Below are 18746 nucleotides of genomic sequence, written 5' to 3'. Positions count from 1 at the left end.
GTTGCTGCTGATTTGGGGCTGTTAGGAGCAACTCTTTAGAGAGCATTCTTGTCCGTGACTTCTCATGTGTGTAAAACAACTCCCTGAGATCTATAACTAGGAGAGAAGTCGCTGGATTGTAGGATATGTGCATCCTAACTCCTCGTCTAGGAATTCAGCATTTTTGCCAGTTGCAGGGGAATGAAGTGGCATCTGATTTGCATTTCCTGATTGGTAACGAGATTAGGAATTAATTTCATGCGTTAAATTCCATTTGCATTTTGTTCTTGTAAATTGTTTATGTATTTTGCCGTTTTTTTTTTTTTTTTTTTTCTTTTGGATTGTCTCTTTCTTGTGTTTGTAAGAGTTCTGTATTTGCCCTGGATAATAACCTTTGGTAGTTACACACATTGTAAATATCTCTTCCAAATCTGCGCGTTCTTTTTACTTGTTTTTTATTATGTTCTTTGATATGCATATATTTTATTTTATTTAATATTTATTTTTGAGAGAGAGAGAGAGAGAGACAGAGTGCGAGCAGGGTAGGAAAAGAGAGAGAGGGAGACACAGAATCCAAAGCAGGCTCCAGGCTCTGAGCTATCAGCACAGAGCCCAATGCAGAGCTCGAACTCACGAACCGTGAGGTCGTGACCTGAACCAATGTCAGACGCTTAACCGACTGAGCCACCCAGGCGCCCCTATTTTTTTTTTTTAATTTTTTTAATGTTTATTTACTTTTGACAGAGAGAGACAGCATGAGTGGGGGAGGGGCAGAGAGAGGGAGACAGAATCCGAAACAGGCTCCAGGCTCCCAGCTGTCAGCACAGAGCCCGATGCGGGGCTCGAACCCACAGACTGCAAGACCATGACCTGAGCCGAAGTTGGACGCTCAACCGACTGAGCCACCCAGGCGCCCCCAGGTGTCCCTATTTGAACTTAATGTGATCACAATATCAATCTGTTCCTGTAAGGATTTGTACTCTTTGTGATAGGAAATCCTTTCTCATCCTAAGTTGATCTCTTAGATCTTTCTTTCTTTTTTTTTTTTAAAGTTTATTTATTTATTTTGGGGTGCCTGGGTGGTCTAGTCGGTTGAGCGTCTGACTTCAGCTCAGGTCACGATCTCACCATTCTAGAGTTCAAGCCCCCGCGTCAGGCTCTGTGCTGACAGCTCAGAGCCTGGAGCCTGCTTCGGATTCTGTGTCTCCCCTCCTCTCTGTCCCTCCCATGCTCATGCTCTGTTTCTCAATAATAAATAAACGTAAAAAATTTTTAAAGTTTATTTATTTTAAGAGAGCACAGGAGGGGCAGAGAGAGAGAGAGGGACAGAGAGAGAATCCCAAGCAGGCTTTGGGCTGTCAGTGCAGTCTGATGCACAGCTCCAACTCGCGAACCACTAGATCATGACCTGAGCTGAAACCAAGAGTTGGAGGCTTAACCAACTGGGCCACCCAGGTGCCCCTTTTTTTAAACACTTTCAACTTTTGGGGCACCTGAGTGGCTCAGTTTGTTGAGGGTCTGATTCTTGATTTCGGCTTGGGTCATTATCCCAGGGTTGTGGGATCGAGCCCTGCCCGTGTTGGCCTTCTTGGAGCTTTTGTCTTAGGTCTTTGGTTCATTGGAATTTATTTTCATATTAGGAAGTAGATGAGGCTATGCTTTTTTTCATGTGAGTACCTGAGAGCCAGCTCCATTCATGGACGCCCATTCTTTCCCTCGACCTGCAAAGCTAACACTCTTCATGTCTGTTTCCAGACATTTCAGGGTCTGTTTCTAGGCTCACCCTTCTGTTCCTTTGATCCATCCATCTATCCCTACATCACAATACCACATTGGCTGAATTCCTATATCTTTGTGGTCAGTCTCCTCTCACCTTGTTCTTCCAAATTGTCTTAGCTATGCTTGATCCCTTGGAATTGTGATTTTATTTTATTTTATTTTATTTTATTTTATTTTATTTTATTTTATTTTATTATTTTTTACCCAAATTGTATTTTTATTGCTATTTTTTTAAATTGAAGTGTTGATCTTTTATTTATTTATTTTTTTAAATATATGAAATTTATTGTCAAATTGGTTTCCACACAACACCCAGTGCTCATCCCAAAAGATGCCCTTGGAATTGTGATTTAAAAAAAAATCTTTTCAGGGCTCCTGGCTGGCTCGGTCAGAAGAGCATGTTAACTCTTGATCTTGGGGTCATGAGTTCGAACCCCACGTTGAGTGTAGAGATTACTGAAAAAAATAAACTTAAAAAAAAAACACACACAAAAAACCAAACTTCATTACCTGACTAGCGTAATAGAAGATAGAGGTAAGTTTGGAGTGAAAAAAGATTATAAACAGCAGTCTGATGTCACTGCCAATATGGTTCAAATGTGTGTGTTCAGTTTTATTTGTATACATAAAACTCGTAACGGAAGAATTACTCCACCACAGTTTTATTACCTACTCTTTGCAGGTAGCATACTTCTGACATTTTTCCTCTTATCAAGTCATTGGGTGTCTTGCTCTAACAAGTTTTCATTCTTTCATAGTGTTTTATCATCTGATCATTTAATGAGTCTTTAACCAGTCACCCAGTAATGGGCATCTGGGTTGTTTCCAATTTTCCCAGGGCATAAATAATACTCTGATGAACATTCCTGTAACTGACTTTTGTCCTGCTCTTTCGCAGACAACTGCCATCCTTCCTCCTACGGCCTCCTTCCTGAGCTCCACCCAGATCGGCAGGTCTTGTCTCCACTGCTGTATTCTGGGCTCTGCACAAGGGCCCCGGATGAGTCTGGGGTGGCCTCTGTCCTGCAGGACTCCTAGCCTCCCTGGCCCCCGGCCCCTGGGTGGCCTCTTGCCCACTGCCTCCGAAGCTTTACTTGGGTGCAGCCATTGGCCTCCCACTTCACTGGTGGATGTTAACCCCTGACTTCTAGGAGGGCACAGTCTGTAGCTCAGAGTGAGGCGTCCATTCTGGAAAAGAAGTAGTCAGCCCAGAGCTCAGAGGACAGCAAGGCACATTGCCTTTTTGTCTTTTCTCAGTTCCCTGAGTTCAACCCGTTCATCTTTGTCCTCTATTCAGGATCCTTTCCAAATTCTCCATCTCCTGGGGCAAAGACCTGACCTGATCTGACCCAATTCCCCACTGCCCTCCCCAAACTGCCCTCCCAGAACTTCAAAAGAACACCTGATCCCCACGTGAGAACTGATTTTCTTTTTCTTCTTCTTTTTTTTAAGGCTCTGTTTCTTTTGAACTCTACTATTTTATCAATCACAAAGATAATGCATGCTGGTAAAAAATTAGGTTCTTTTCATTCTGTTTCTTATTCCCTCTCGGAGAGAGAGCCTCTCCCCACGGTGCAGGGACTGTGGGTCAAGGGTTTATCAGAATGAGATTATATTTATTTATTTTTCTGGATCTTGCTTTTTTTCCAAAATGGTATTACATACACAGCTATTTCGTTCCATTGAAAAGGTCGCATCCTGGTTCCCGCCCACGCGGTCCAGGCCCCGCCCACAGTGGTCCAGACCCGCCCACTGTGGGCCAGGCCCCACCCACCGGTGTCTCTTTGCCTGGTATCTGCCAGCCCTCTGGGTGGTTTTCCTCCTTCCATTTCCTTCCTTTGTGCTCCTGTTCTGTGCACTTTTCAGCCACCCCTGACTGTCTGTTGAAGTCGGGGTTGCTCTGGGGGGCCCGGCCCATGTCTGGTTTAGCCGTATCCCACAGATGGGGGCGCACTGAGGCTCAGAGACATGAAGGCGCCCGCCCAGGGTCACTCCACCACTCAGGACAGAGCCCAGACTAGCCCGGCCATCCCTTCAGCTCTAAGCTCACATCATGTAGCTTGGGGCTTGCTCTCCACCTGACCGATGGGCCATACACGGGCAGTTTGGGAAAACTCATTTCAGTGACTTCTGATAGTCCTGAGAGCTTGGCAGGGCATCTGTGTCCCCCGCCCCACCCCCCATTTTATGGCTGGGGAAACCAACGTGCCACGAGGGAAAGGAGTCCTGGCTCCTGGACACACTGCTCCTTCCCTGCTGGCCGCAGGCAGGGGTGGCCAGGACAAGGGGGTGTTTGATGGCATCGGCAGCTCTAGAGCCAAGCCTTGCTGGCTGACCTCAGGGTGGGCCACAGACAGTGTGAAAGGAGGTGCCCAAGGCAGGCACAGGCCTGGGATCACATGCCCCTCGGTCCCTTGACCACCTTTTACAAGATGTGGGCATATCCACGACAGAGTCTCTGCCCCCTTTGGGACAGGGAAACAGGCCATGGGGGAGACAAACTATTCCTCTGGCCGGAGGCGATGCAAGCTGGGGAGGGGCTCAGTGCAGGGAGGGGATGAACACACTGCCTCCAGGAACCGTCCTGGGCGGAGTGCTTTCTGTAACCGGAAATGAGATCCCCACTTCCTTGAACCTGCTCCCTTTCCCTGTGGCGCCCTCCTGAGCACAGGGGTCTGCTTCCAGGTGGGATCTGCTCCACCCGGGTGGCCCCCTGGAGCTGCTGCAGGTCCGGGCTCCACTGTGGATCTGGCTCTGAAGGTGGCCTCTGTCACTTACAGCCAGTGTGAAGTTGGGCCAGTGGCTTCTCTCTCTGAGCCTCAGTTTCCCTATCTGTAAAATGGTTGTGGGGAATATCATTCAGCCTTAAAAGGGAAAGGAATTCTGACCCGTGCTAAGACACGGATGAACTTTGAGGGCCCTGTATTAAATGGAATACGGCAGACACAAAGAGATGAATCTTGTTGCACGTCTCCGTTCATGGAGCACCTGGGATAGTCAACTTTATAGAGACGGAAAGTAGAATGGCGGTTGCCAGGGGCTGGGGGAGGGGGCAGTGGGGAGTTGGTGTTTAATGGGGACAGAGCAGACCCATGCTGGTGGTGGTGGCTGTACGACAATGGCAGTGTATTTAATGCCACTGAATGACATACCTAAAAATGGTTAAAACAGTAAGTTCTATGTTATGTGTATATTACCACAGTGAAATTTGGAGAAAAAGAAATGGGTGTGGTGGGGGGGTGGTGCCTGACCGGCTCAGTCGGTAGAGCATGACTCTTGATCTCAGGGTCATGAGTTTAAGTCCCACGTTGGGTGTAGAGCTCACTTAAAAAAAAGAAAAAAAAATGGGTGCTGGAACAATGTGCTCATCCTGGACTTGGCCCTGAGTCTTTAGTCTGGGAACAGGAGCTGCCCCTGTGGATGTTCAGTGCTCTTGAGTCACTGGCTCGTGGGGCGGGTCCCTGCACTGGAGATCCCTACCTGGGGCGGGGTGGGTTGTGAGGGGCTCTGTCTCCTTCCCAGGGGCCCTCAGGGTTGGGCGGAGCCTCCGCTTCCTCCCTGTCAGGATGTGCAGCCCTGCCCACATCCACCTGAAACTCGCTGCTGCCCTCCCTCCCCGCCATGCCTGGGCCCTGCCCTTCCCTGCGTCCCACTCCTGCCCCGTCCTCTTGGGCCCTCTCTTGAGACCCACTGATTTTATTGAGCACCTACTATGCGCCAAAGACTCCTGCCCTGAAGGAGCAAGACGAGGAGGTGCCTGAACCGCCTGCCTGCCCGCCCCACTCTACGCTAAGCACTGTAAAAGCGTGAAATTCTGTGGACACTTTCCAGCAGCCCTGTGAGGTGTCTGTGCAGAACCTGAGGCCCAAAGCCAGCGAGGACCTTGCCCGGCAGATCTCAGCTCAGGCTTCTTGGCCACTGGCTTGCCCCACCCCAGCCTCAGCAAGAGCTGCTTGGGAGGGGGCTGCCCCTACCACCTAGCTGTTTGTTGTCGGGGGCCCCTGGGGCGGGTGCCCCTCCTTCGCATCCCTGGGGACTAAAGCCTGGGGTTTGGTGCCTTCACCTTCTTTCCAGATTTCTTCCAAAACCCCAGCAGAGAGGGGCAGTGCCTTGTCCAGAGTTCCACAGTGAGCTGGTGGCAGAGGTGAGGCAGAAATAGGGTGCAGCTAGAGGGTCACCCCCACGGGGCCGGGCCTGCACCAAACTCCCAGCCAGGGCCCCTGGCTCTGCACCCTGAGACTCCACGAGGCTCTTCTCAGCAGGGAGGCGGCATCTGTGTCTCCCACCACTGCCCATGAGCTCCCACTGGACACAGAGGCCCCTGAGGCGTGGACACACCTTGGGCACTTTACTCGTCCCCAGAAGGCTGAGCCAAGGGCTGGATGGCAGCGAGTTCAGGCTGTGCTTGAGACCAAGTGTTTGGGGTCGGGGGCAAGCTAAGAGCCAGACATGCCGGTCTGGAATGGCCTGGGCTGTTTCCTCCCTCTGTCGGCCTCCAGTTCCCTCACCTGTAAACGGAGCTGTGCACAGTTCCCACCTCAGAAGTCAGGAAGCCACATGTGCAAAGCCCTAGGACGGCAGGGCCCAGAGGCCACTCCTCACCGTGAGACCGGGTGTCCCCACTAGGCTGGCACACCCACCTCCCTCCAAAACTGTGAGTTTGCAACCACATCCTGCCTGGTCGTAAACTGCTCCGCCCCCAGCGTCTGGCGTCCTGCCGTGGCCGTCTCTCTCTGGAATCTCCGGGGCAGGCTGGTGCACGCCCTCGGGCGCTCGGTCTCGGCCCCTCCTCCCTTCCGTCCCCAGCCTTTGGGTGCCTGCCTGGATGTGGGCTTGGGGAACTGGCGAGGGAGGGACGAGTATCCGGGTCTCTTTCAGCTGGAGGCTGGCTGCGTGATTCAGCGAGCCCTCCCCGGGGTGCCCCCTCCCCAGGAGTGTGGGCGGTGTAAGGAGCCAGCCAGTCATTAGAGGCCCAGGCCTTCTCGCCAGGAGGGCTGACCCCTGGGCTGGAGCTGGTGGCCCAGGGAGGGTGGTGGTGTCTACTGGCCCCGTGGTGACCTGAGTTCTGGGAACCCCAGGGGGGCAGGGAAGCTGGACTCCCGGGTGTGGCCTCTTGGCATGGTCACGCTGACAGCAAGCCCGTGCAGCAGTGACGACCCAAATGGGGAGGCGGAGGGACAGGCCTGGGTTCAGTCCCAGTTCTGCCCTGAGTCGTAGAGTGTCCATGGCAGGTGACTTCACTTCCCTGAGCTCAGTTCCCCCGTCTGTGGAACGAGGCCAAAGACAGGCCTACGCGTGGGCATCGAAGGGATTCCGTGGTATGGGCTAGCCCAGTGCCTGGCACACGTCCATCTGAGTGCCCCGATTCCCTCTCAGAGTCCTGGGTTGCTTTCTTCCCACCCATCCCGGTGTGCCCTGGAAAGAGGATGGAACACATTTGGTATTTGGTGTTTGCAGGGAAGCCCGTTTTATGAATGTTTCATTACCGTGGTCATTATTAACATTACCAACAGTCAGAATGAGGGGGGCAGTCCCGTAGTCTGAGCACCCTGGTTTGTCTCCCAAGAGAAACAGACCAGTCTGTCAAAATACAAGTACTTAAACCTTGGTTTAAAGTCTAGATTCTAGGGGCACCTGGGTGGCTCAGTCAGTTGAATGCCAGACTTCGGCTCAGGTCATGATCTCATGGTGCATGAGATCGAGCCCCGCGTTGGGCTCCTTGCTGACAGTGTGGAGTCTGCTTGGGGTTCTCTCTTCCTCTCCCTTTCTTTCTGCCTCTCTCTCTCTTTCAAAATAAGTAAACTTAAAAAAAAATCTAGATTCTACATTGGAAAATAGGGAGTAAAATAAAATTCACAATTTTATTTTAAAAAATATGCACAGAAAGGACTGGAAGGTTATTACGCATTGAAAAGTTAACAGTGGGTAACCCTGGCAGTGTTCTTACAAGGGATCTCTTTTTTTGTGTTTATGCTTTTTTATATTTCCCCAAGCGTTCTCTGGTGAACATAGAGTACTTTTTAAAATTTCGTTACAGTCTTGCAGACCAGTAGTTGTAAGGGCAGTGTATCTTGGCAGGGTGATTGCAGACAGCCCAAGCACAGGATTCCTTTCGCACCTTCATTTTGTTGCACTCCTCCTGTATGTCACTGGCTGGATTTCCTGAATGTGGCTTCTTACGCAGTGTTCCCCAAACTTGGCCGATCGTTAGCGTCACCAAAGTCAAGTGTAAGCTCTACCTGAGACCTGCCGAATTGAACTCTCCAGGGAGATAATACGCTGCTATTTTTAATTTCCTTATACACACACATGCAGATGCACATGGCCAGAGATAATAATAATAATAAATAATAATAATAATGATAATAATAATAATAATTGTGATATCATCCAGCATGCGGTGGAGATCGGTCTTGTTTTCTTGTCTTCTCTCTGCTTGGCCGCACCCCCTACTCTGTGTGTGTGTGTGTGTGTGTGTGTGTGTGTGTGTGTGTGTAAGAAAGACTCCCTTCAGGATCCAGTAGGGACATAATTACATGCATCCTCATAGAACTTTTTTGCATTTCCCTATTTGTCTTACAAAAGTGAGTTCATGGGCACCTGGGTGGCTCAGTCGGTGAAGCCTCCGACCCTTGGTTTCAGCTCAGGTCATGGTCTCACTGTGAGTTCGAGCCCTTCACTGGGCTCTGTGCTGACAATGCAGAGCCTGCTTGGGATTCTCTCTCTCTTTCTCTCCGGCCCTCCCCTGCTCACGCTGTCTCTGTCTCTCCCAAAAATAAATAAATAAACTTAAAAGAAAAAAGTGAGTTCACATCAAGCCCCCTCTTCTCCGTTGGGATTTCTCACACTTGCAGGAAACCTCTTCGGGTCACTGGGGCAGCATCACGGCCCTGGTTCCAAGTGAACTGGGAGTTTTCAACAAGCCCCTCTGGTCAGTCTGATCGTTAATAGGATGCAGCCTGGGGACAGGAACTCCCAAATGGTCCTGCTGGAATGCAGGGCGAGGCCACCTTAGCCATCTGTCGGCGTGGGTCCCGACCTCAGTTCTTGGTCTTCACGTCTGCTAAGTCCGGAGGCCACCTGCCTTCCCCTGTGCTGGTGTCCCAGCCGCCTGGTGGCCACGTAGTTCTGGACAGAGGCTGATCGGTGGGCCACGCTGTGCGTGGCAAGGCCGTGACTCCCAGCCCGACTCAAGGTGGAATGTTGGACAAGGGGTCCCAGACAGCCGGGCCGCCCTGTGGTAACCCCCTCCTGTGGGTCCCTTTCAGGTTGAACCATGATTCCAGTGACAGAGCTCCGCTACTTTGCGGACACGCAGCCAGCCTACCGGATCCTGAAGCCATGGTGGGACGTGTTCACCGACTACATCTCCATTGTCATGCTGATGATCGCGGTCTTTGGGGGCACACTGCAGGTCACCCAGGACAAGATGATCTGCCTGCCTTGTAAGTGGGTCACCAAGGACTCCTGCAACGACTCATTCCGGGGCTGGGCAGCCCCTGGCCCAGAGCCCCCCTACCCCAACTCCACGGTCCTGCCGACCCCCGGCGCAGGCCCCACGGGCATCAAGTACGACCTGGACCGGCACCAGTACAACTACGTGGACGCCGTGTGCTACGAGAACCGCCTGCACTGGTTCGCCAAGTACTTCCCCTACCTGGTGCTCCTGCACACGCTCATCTTCCTGGCCTGCAGCAACTTCTGGTTCAAGTTTCCACGCACGAGCTCGAAGCTGGAGCACTTCGTGTCTATCCTGCTCAAGTGCTTCGACTCGCCTTGGACCACACGCGCCCTGTCCGAGACGGTGGTGGAAGAGAGCGACCCCAAGCCGGCCTTCAGCAAGATGAACGGCTCCATGGACAAGAAGTCGTCGACGGTCAGCGAAGACGTGGAGGCCACCGTGCCCATGCTGCAGCGGACCAAGTCCCGGATCGAGCAGGGCATCGTGGACCGCTCGGAGACGGGCGTGCTGGACAAGAAGGAGGGCGAGCAGGCCAAGGCGCTGTTCGAGAAGGTGAAGAAGTTCCGCACCCACGTGGAGGAGGGGGACATCGTGTACCGCCTCTACATGCGGCAGACCATCATCAAGGTGGTCAAGTTCATCCTCATCATCTGCTACACCGTCTACTACGTGCACAACATCAAGTTCGACGTGGACTGCACCGTGGACATCGAGAGCCTGACGGGCTACCGCACCTACCGCTGTGCCCACCCGCTGGCCACGCTCTTCAAGATCCTGGCGTCCTTCTACATCAGCCTGGTCATCTTCTACGGCCTCATCTGCATGTACACGCTGTGGTGGATGCTGCGGCGCTCCCTCAAGAAGTACTCGTTCGAGTCCATCCGCGAGGAGAGCAGCTACAGCGACATCCCCGACGTCAAGAACGACTTCGCCTTCATGCTCCACCTCATCGACCAGTACGACCCGCTCTACTCGAAGCGCTTCGCCGTCTTCCTGTCGGAGGTGAGCGAGAACAAGCTGCGGCAGCTGAACCTCAACAACGAGTGGACGCTGGACAAGCTGCGGCAGCGGCTCACCAAGAACGCGCAGGACAAGCTGGAGCTGCACCTGTTCATGCTCAGCGGCATCCCCGACACCGTGTTCGACCTGGTGGAGCTGGAGGTGCTGAAGCTGGAGCTGATCCCGGACGTGACCATCCCGCCCAGCATCGCCCAGCTCACGGGCCTCAAGGAGCTGTGGCTGTACCACACGGCGGCCAAGATCGAGGCGCCCGCCCTGGCCTTCCTGCGCGAGAACCTGCGGGCCCTGCACATCAAGTTCACGGACATCAAGGAGATCCCGCTGTGGATCTACAGCCTGAAGACCCTGGAGGAGCTGCACCTGATGGGCAACCTGAGCGCAGAGAACAACCGCTACATCGTCATCGACGGGCTGCGCGAGCTCAAGCGCCTCAAGGTGCTGCGGCTCAAGAGCAACCTGAGCAAGCTGCCGCAGGTGGTCACCGACGTGGGCGTGCACCTGCAGAAGCTGTCCATCAACAACGAGGGCACCAAGCTCATCGTCCTCAACAGCCTCAAGAAGATGGTGAACCTGACCGAGCTGGAGCTGATCCGCTGCGACCTGGAGCGGATCCCACACTCCATCTTCAGCCTCCACAACCTGCAGGAGATCGACCTCAAGGACAACAACCTCAAGACCATCGAGGAGATCATCAGCTTCCAGCACCTGCACCGCCTCACCTGCCTTAAGCTGTGGTACAACCACATCGCCTACATCCCCATCCAGATCGGCAACCTCACCAACCTCGAGCGCCTCTATCTGAACCGCAACAAGATCGAGAAGATCCCCACCCAGCTCTTCTACTGCCGCAAGCTGCGCTACCTGGACCTCAGCCACAACAACCTGACCTTCCTCCCCGCCGATATCGGCCTCCTGCAGAACCTCCAGAACTTGGCGGTCACGGCCAACCGGGTGAGTGGCTTGGCCGTGGCTCCGCGGGGGGCCCGGCGGAGGCCTTTGGCGGAGGAGGGGGAGGTGTTCAGGAGGCTCGGTGTGTCTCGGGGTGGTCGGGATGGCCTGAGGCTCCTGGGCTGGCGGTCCTCCCCCGCCCCCGTGGTTCCCAGAAGCACCCGGGAGGAGCTTGTTGGGAATACAGATTCCCGGGCCCCGGGCCAGTCCTGCCGACCTGGGCTTGGGAGCCTGTCTTTGCCATAGGATGCTGCAGAGTCCTTCTGTCGGGAGGGCTGGTGTGGTAAGGTGTGGGGGCTGGGGGGGGGGGGGGGTCTGTCCCTGAAGGGACCCGGGGCACGTTCCTTATAGGCAGGGGTGTGCTGGGGCAGGAGGTCCGAGGGCTGGGTTGTGGGAGGCAGGATCCAGCCTGGAGCTGGCTCTAGGTCGCATTTGGAGTCGAGGGGCCAATCTGGATCCACTGGAGACAGAAACCGTGGGTGGCTGGTGCTCAGCGAGGCGAAACCGGGTGGTTTCTGCAACTCTTTGCGCTGCTCACACCCTTCCCCCTCTGTGTTTTGGGGTGGTAGAGGGCACAGCCGGGCTTGTCGCCACCTGCCTTTTTGGAGAGGAAGTTGTACAAACCATTTCAGGTCAGCAGTGTGGGAGGCGATGCCCTGGAGGGCTACAAATCGTTGGTAGCCCTGTGTGCTAGCCCCTCGCCTGCCCAGGGAAGCCCCCCACCCAAGGGCCCCTTCTCAGAGGCAGGCGGGCGGAGTTGAGGGCAGGGTGCTCCTGTGGCCCTGTGGTCAGGTCTCTGTAGTGCAAGCAAAGCCACAGCCACTGGAAGGACCTCCCCCTGCCCGCCCCTCCTGCGCACCTGCAGGAGGGGTGACACATTCCTGGTCTCTGCTGACTGGCAGTGAGGCAGGTGGCGGTGGGAGCCCCAGGCCAGGAGTGCAGACTCTGGAGACCTGGTTCGGACACCATCCCTGCGCCGCCCTATGGCCAGGGGCACAAAGCGGCCCACCCTTTGCAGGGCACGAAGCTCCCGGCAGGAGCTCTCTCATTTCAGGCAGTCCCTGAAATGCCCCTGCCCCAGGAAAGGACACACCTTCTCCAGTGTCACTCAGATTGAAGGGTCTGGGTCCCCCTGTCCTCCGCCCTAAGCCTCTCTCAGTACAAACCAACCTGACGCTTCCATAGATCAGGGGTGGTGACAAATCCTGTCTTCCTCCCCCAAATCATGACTGAGCGTACAAGGGCGAAGGTCATGTCCCAGGTTGCCTCACTGGAGAATCTGCCCCCATGGCCTGGGACAGGCCACTGATCAGGAAAATTGGACCTCTGGGGAGAAGCCACATTTGGGCAGCACCAGACAGACCCCAACACTTCCTTTAATACGTGGAGGGGGACCAAGCGGCTCCCCGAGAGCACAGTGTGGGGCCAGATTGCCCCTGGAATTGGGTCCACTAAGGCATCTCACAACCCTTTGTCTGGGGGGTGGCGTGGGGCAGCTTGCTGGGCCCTCCTTCCTGATGGAGGGTGCAGCAGACGTCCAGCCTGGCTCGAAGTGCCACCCGCTAACCCCCGCTGCTCACCCCTAGCAGGCCTATTAGGTCGTGCCTGTTGGCTGAGGTCACCCCTCAGGAAAGGAGCTGGCGACAGGCAGACAGGCACGCTGTTGCTGTCCCGAGGAAGGAGACCCTCTGCAGCCCTATTTAGCACACTGTTTAATCACATCCTGTCTCCGCCCCTGGAATGCCAGAGGCCTCTGTAAAAAAATTCACTTGGGCAGGATCCTTGTCAGGCCCATCCTTTCAAGCTGGAGCCCCTCTCCTCCTCCTTTGTGAGCACCCCCCGCCCCTGGGGCTGCAGGTGGACAGGGAGGGGTGGGTGTGACCTGGCTCAGGCCCTTAGCTGCTCTTTTCCCAGGTTTAAAGTCGTGTGAATAGACCCGGAAAACTGGTGTTCATCTGTCCACAAATCCATTTATTCATTCTTTCATTGATTTGGTAAATGCTTTTCAAGCACTCGTAGCATGGGACAAGGTGCTGGGGACACAGGGACGAACAAGGCCCACTGGCTGCCCATCTGGAGCCTCCTGGGCACACACGGGAGCGGCCTCAACCCAGATTTAGGTCAGGAGGGCCTCATGGAGGAAGGGACATGTCACCTGGCCCTGAGGACGAGGAGGAGTCCGCCAGATGAAGAGGAAAGGGGAGAGTCCAGTAGGTTCTGTCCATGGGGGAGGAGCAGCCTGAGGCCAGGATTGGTAGGAGAGTCCTGTTGTTCTTCGTTGTCTCCATCAGATCGTCCCTGTGCCCCTTGTCTGGTGACATGGGTCTTGGCACACAGGAAACGTTTACCAGATACTGGTTGATTGCGTGGATGAAAGAACGACCTAACTTACAACTGGGAGAGACTGATCTTGCTGCAGTGTGAGGCTGTGGGTTTGAGGGACAAGATGAGCGAGGTCAAGAGCTGGCAGAAAACCCAGGTGCAGCCACCGGCGGCGGGGCGACAGAGGCTGCTGCGGGTGGAGAGACATTGGCGGCAGAATCCGCAGGATGGGGCTGGATCGGATGCGGGACAAGGGGAGAGCTCCGAGTGACTCTGGGTTTCTCACTTGGCCGCCTGGGAAGATGGGCCATTGAAACGGGATGTAGAGGGAGTCACTGGGTTTCAGAGGGGAGAGCGTATGTCCCATGTTGAGGGTCTGGCGCCCCTGGGACATCCAAGGGATGTTCATGTTGAGTCAGCCTGAAGCCCAGGGAATCCGCCCTGTGCCCACCCAGGCTCCTGCGTGAAGAGGGGTCCTTGTCGAGATCACTGGGGAGAAGATGGAGGGAGAGGAGAGTCTGGCTCAAGCCTTTGGGGTGGAAGCGAAAGAGACCAGGCAGGAGAGTGTGGGCTTACGGCACGCGGGACAGTGGGGTGAAAGAATGGGTTCAGGTCCAACGGATTAGGAGGGACTGTTGGTGACTCTGGCCGGATAGTTTCAGGGGTGGACAGGGGCAGAAGCTGGATCACAGTGAAGCAAGAGACAGTGTTTGTCCAGATGGTTTGCTGGGAGGGGTGGAGGGCCATGGAGCAACCCCAGAGGCTTCTGGGAGGGGCTTTTTTTCAAAGACTGGCGGGACTTGAGGGCACCTCAGTGCTGATAGTGGAGCCAGTGAGGTCCCTGGGCCATAGGAGAGGGCAGGATCGGGGTGATGGGAAAGGACCTCGACCCTTCAGCAGCTGAGTGACACCTCGGGAAGAAGGACAGGCCCAAGGACAGGGGTGGCTGTGGTGGGGCGCCGAGCCACTGGAGGGACCTTCCCTTTTTTCTGTGGGACATGGAGAGAGCTCACTGGATGGGGCAGGGGTGCTCCAGGGATGCGATGTTTTAGGGAGGCAGTTCTGCACGTGAACCCCAGCTGTGCCACTCACTGGGCCAGGCCTCTCACGCTTCCCTGACCATTGAGTCGTCAGAAGAGGCCACTGTGGTGGAGAGCGGGCTCTCTGGGGGGCTCAGGTCCCCCCCAGTCCTGCCAGAGCCCGCTTCCCATCATCCCTCTGACCGTCATGTCCCTCAGCGTCAGTCCTGCTCACCTGGAAGCCACCTTGGCCCCATCCCTGACCGCTGGGCACAACGGGGGCTGGTTTGGGAGGCCTGGGGCAGGAGTCTCTTTTAAAACATCCTCAGACACAGAACATTGAAGGCGACGTGCGTTTCCAGTCCTACCCTTTCATTATACAGAGGGAGAAACTGACACACAGGGAGGGAAAGGGACTTGCCCAGGGCTACACTGGCAGGGAGCGCCGTATTTGGCACAATGGGAGCACAGCACAGGCTCCGAATCAGAGGAAGCTAGGCTTACTCACATCCTCTCTTGACCTTTCTGGCTGTGTGGTCTCGGACATGTTGCATTTCGCCTCGCCAGGCCTCAGCAGGACAATGGGGATGGGGACAGAGCAGCCTCAGAGAGGTTACTGAACAGTCTTTCTGTCGTCCTCACGCGGGATCGAGTGGGGTGCCTCCTGCCCCTCGTACCTGAAGGAGGTTGTTTTGGCAAAAACAGGTTCAGTAAGAACCGTGTTTATAGCTGATTCCTCACAGAAGGGCAGAGAGGGAGGTGGCATTTGTGCGGCCTTTCCTATGCACCTAGAGACACAGCACGTCCCCATGTGGGCTCCACCGTTTGTTCCTTGCTCCACCGATGGTGTGGACAGATAGCAGAGGGTCATGGGTTTGAGCCCCACATCAGGCTCTCCGCTGTCAATGTGGAGCCTGATTTGGATCCTCTGTCCTCCGCCCTCTGCCGCTCCCCTGCTTGGGCCCTCGCTCGCTCGCTCTCTCTCTCTCTCTCTCAAAAACAAATAAATATTAAAAAAAAAAAAAAAAGTATCAGTGCTCTGATCGAGCCTGGTGTGTAGGAAGTTGCATGTGGGCATTGCCCATTATTCAGATTTTGCAAAATAGGAGGGGAATGGCCGATATGGGGCTCCCGGCACTCATGGTCAGGGTGTGACTTGAGGAGGGGACTGAGGCCCAGGACAGGGAAGTGACACAGCTGGGGTCCCCACCCGTACTGGCACACTGTCTCCAGTTCTCAGCAACAGTTCAGGGAATACAATTTTCTCAGCATGCTTCTCCCTTTCCTAAATGGTCCTTTTTTTTTTTTTTTAAACGTTTCTTTATTTTTGAGAGGGAGATAGACAGCTGAGCGGGGGAGGGGCAGAGAGACAGAGAGAGGGAGACACAGAATCCGAGGCAGGCTCCAGGCTCCGAGCTGTCAGCACAGAGCCCGACGCGGGGCTCGAACCCACAAACGGTGAGATCATGACCTGAGCTGAAGTCGGACCCTTAACCGACTGAGTCACCCAGGCACCCCTCATAAATTGTTCTTAAATCAGGCAAGACCCACAGGTGAGGCCTGGACAGTGGAGGGGGTGTGGAGCGGTTAGTAGAGTAGCTGGCCTGGCTGCTGTGATGTGCGGGGGGACCAGGTGCTGGGAGACAGCGGGGACCCAGGTGGCCCCCATCCTGCCCTCCCAGAGCCCACGGTCCAGGAGTGACCGGTGGCCGAGCAGCTTCCCCACGGAGGGATCGGTGCTCCTGGGGGCCGTGGGGGCCATTGGTTCCCCGGGAGGCCGGGGAAGGCTTCCTGGAAGAGGTGAGTACGGAATGAGTCTTCAAGTACAGGTGGGAGTCAGGTGGGCTTCGGTCCGGACGGTACTGGTGCTGGGGGAGCGGGGAGAAGCCTCGGCCAAGGCCCCGGGTCTGTGCTGTGCCCCTCACTCGGGCCCTCTGCTCCTCCCCTGCAGATCGAGGCACTGCCCCCGGAACTCTTCCAGTGCCGGAAGCTGCGGGCGCTGCACCTGGGCAACAACGTTCTGCAGTCACTGCCCTCCAGGGTGGGCGAGCTGACCAACCTGACCCAGATCGAGCTGCGGGGCAACCGGCTGGAGTGTCTGCCCGTGGAGCTGGGCGAGTGCCCGCTGCTCAAGCGCAGCGGCCTGGTGGTGGAGGAGGACCTGTTCAACACGTTGCCACCCGAGGTGAAGGAGCGGCTGTGGAGGGCTGACAAGGAGCAGGCCTGAGCTCTGGCGGACGGCTGAGCACGGGGCCACCGAGGAGCCCTGGGACCCAGGTACCCAGGCACCCAGGGACAACCAGCCAGGTCTCAGCCAGGCCAGGAGCCCAGGGCTGGACGTCGGCTGGGCTGCAGCGACAGGACAGTACCTGAGGGGCTGGCCCCTTTTCTCCTTCGAGACTCATGCCCCCCAGGGCGGGCGCCTTGTCGGGGAGATCAGAGACCTAAGTCGTAGAGTGCAGTATTTGGACAATCAGGGCCTCTTCCCTGGAGGCCATCTCTGCCGCCAAAGGCCCAGGGACACCTACTTAGCTCTTGGTATTTATTTTTCGCCACTTCCCACCCCTCCCTCCGGATAACTTCTACATTCCCAAGAAAGTCCAGCTCAGATGGGGGAGGTGTTGAAGGAAGGGTGGGCAGTGTCCCTTTTTCTTTTTTTTGGTGATGCCACCGGCGGTACCCACCCAGACTTGAGCAAAGTGGTCCAGGGAGAACCAGCCGTGGATAGTCGCCCCCCCCAACCCTTGGTGCGGGGGACGGGCTCTGGCGGTATGGCCCAGGTGATGGTAGGCCGCCGGGTAGAAAGGCCAGGCCTGGGGCTTGTTAATCAGTTTTAGATTTTTTTTTTTTTCTAAGTAAAAAAAAAAAAAAAAGAAAAGAAAAAGAAATTTTTTTTTAAAGCTTTGAAAATTGATGGTTTGGGTATTAAAAAGAAAAAAAGTAAAAAAAAAAAAAAAAAAGACAGTGAAGGCCAGTGAGTTGGGGTCTCAGGGCAGGATGGCAGCTTCAGAGCAGAGCAGCAAGACACAGAATTGTATTTCCTCCCCCCCGGGTGCAGGCTGCCGAATGTCTTCCGAGTCTGGCGTGACCTCGGTCCAGGAGTTCTGTTTGTTCCTCTCCTCTCCCAGGACGGGGAATTTTGTTTTGTTTTGTTTTGTTTTTTGGTGTCTTGTTTTCTTTCTCCTCCATGTGTCTTGGCAGGCACTCATTTCTGTGGCTGTTGGCCAGAGGGAATGTTCTAGAGCTGCCAAGAAAGGAGGAGACTCGGGTTGGCTAATCCCCGGATGAACGGTGCTCCATCGTCCCGTCCCTCGTCTCAGTGTTAAAGAGCCAGGAGGAGCTACCTCGCCCAGACTCTGCTTTCCCACCTCACGTGTCACGACTTTGCCCAGTGCCACCACTAGCTTCAGCTGCTGACATCAGCCCTGTCACCACCTGGTCCTAAAGAAGAGACACTTGGAGGCGGGGTCGTGGGTGGGGAGGTCGCTGCTGGGAGGGTGGGCTCCCCAGGTCTTAGTTCCAGTTTCTGTCCCGGGTGCCTGGCACACACAGCACCCCTCAGCCACCTCACTTTAGATCAGTCACCGGGGTCCCCGCGTTAGAAGGGTCCCCCCCCTTAGATCAATCACTTGGACACTAAGGCACGTTTTAGCGTCTCTTGTCTTTAATGATTACGTCCATTTGTCTGTCCATTTGTGTTTCCTGCGTCATATCGGCGGATGTAATCCTCAGAAATAATGCACACTAGCCTTTGACGACCATGAAGAATCCGTTACATGAGGGTCTGAACTTGTAGACTCGGTTCAAATATCAAATAAATCTATAACAGAAAGTAGCCTTTGGAGGTCTCTGTGTCATGGCGGGGGGTGGGGGGGGGGTGGGGGGGCTTCCCTCAGCTCTCTGAGTCCCGCTGGGCCCTGTGGACTAGTTTGTGGAACAGCCACCGATGGGCACCTAGAAGGTGGTTCACCACCCCTCTCCCTGCTGGGGGAGACCGCAAGGTGGAGGCAGCGTCTGTTGCGTGTCCGGTGTGGCCCAGGCCGGGGATCCCACGGCTGCCCAGTCGCCTGTGGTTTGGACCTTCGTGAGCTTTGGCGGGGGAAGGCGTGGGAGCCCTGGAATACTCTCCATCCTTGTCCCAGCTCTGTTATCCCTGCACAAAGCCGGACCGATCCCTTCCCTCCCAGGGCCTCCATACCCCCATCTATGCAATGGGC

The 18746-nt window shown here is 55.2% G+C and overlaps 1 protein-coding gene across 2 annotated transcripts in view; it reads left to right on the top strand.

Annotated features, from left to right (window-relative positions):
- The window catches only part of LRRC8A (leucine rich repeat containing 8 VRAC subunit A), a 28648-nt gene extending 11268 nt beyond the window's left edge, over positions 1-17380 (top strand). For both annotated transcript variants that reach the window (XM_027035334.2, XM_027035331.2), the window contains 2 exons: positions 9027-11191; positions 16481-17380. In XM_027035334.2, coding sequence (XP_026891135.2) covers positions 9035-11191; positions 16481-16756 — 2433 coding nt within the window. In that variant the 5' untranslated portion in view covers positions 9027-9034 and the 3' untranslated portion in view covers positions 16757-17380. The remainder of the gene's footprint in view (positions 1-9026; positions 11192-16480) is intronic.
- The last annotated feature ends 1366 nt before the right edge of the window (positions 17381-18746 follow it).

Source organism: Acinonyx jubatus, chromosome D4, assembly GCF_027475565.1.
Source record: "Acinonyx jubatus isolate Ajub_Pintada_27869175 chromosome D4, VMU_Ajub_asm_v1.0, whole genome shotgun sequence".
NCBI classification, from domain to species: domain Eukaryota; kingdom Metazoa; phylum Chordata; class Mammalia; order Carnivora; family Felidae; genus Acinonyx; species Acinonyx jubatus.
The sequence above is the reverse complement of the archived record's forward strand: the minus strand, read 5'-3'. Positions and strand labels throughout refer to the sequence as shown.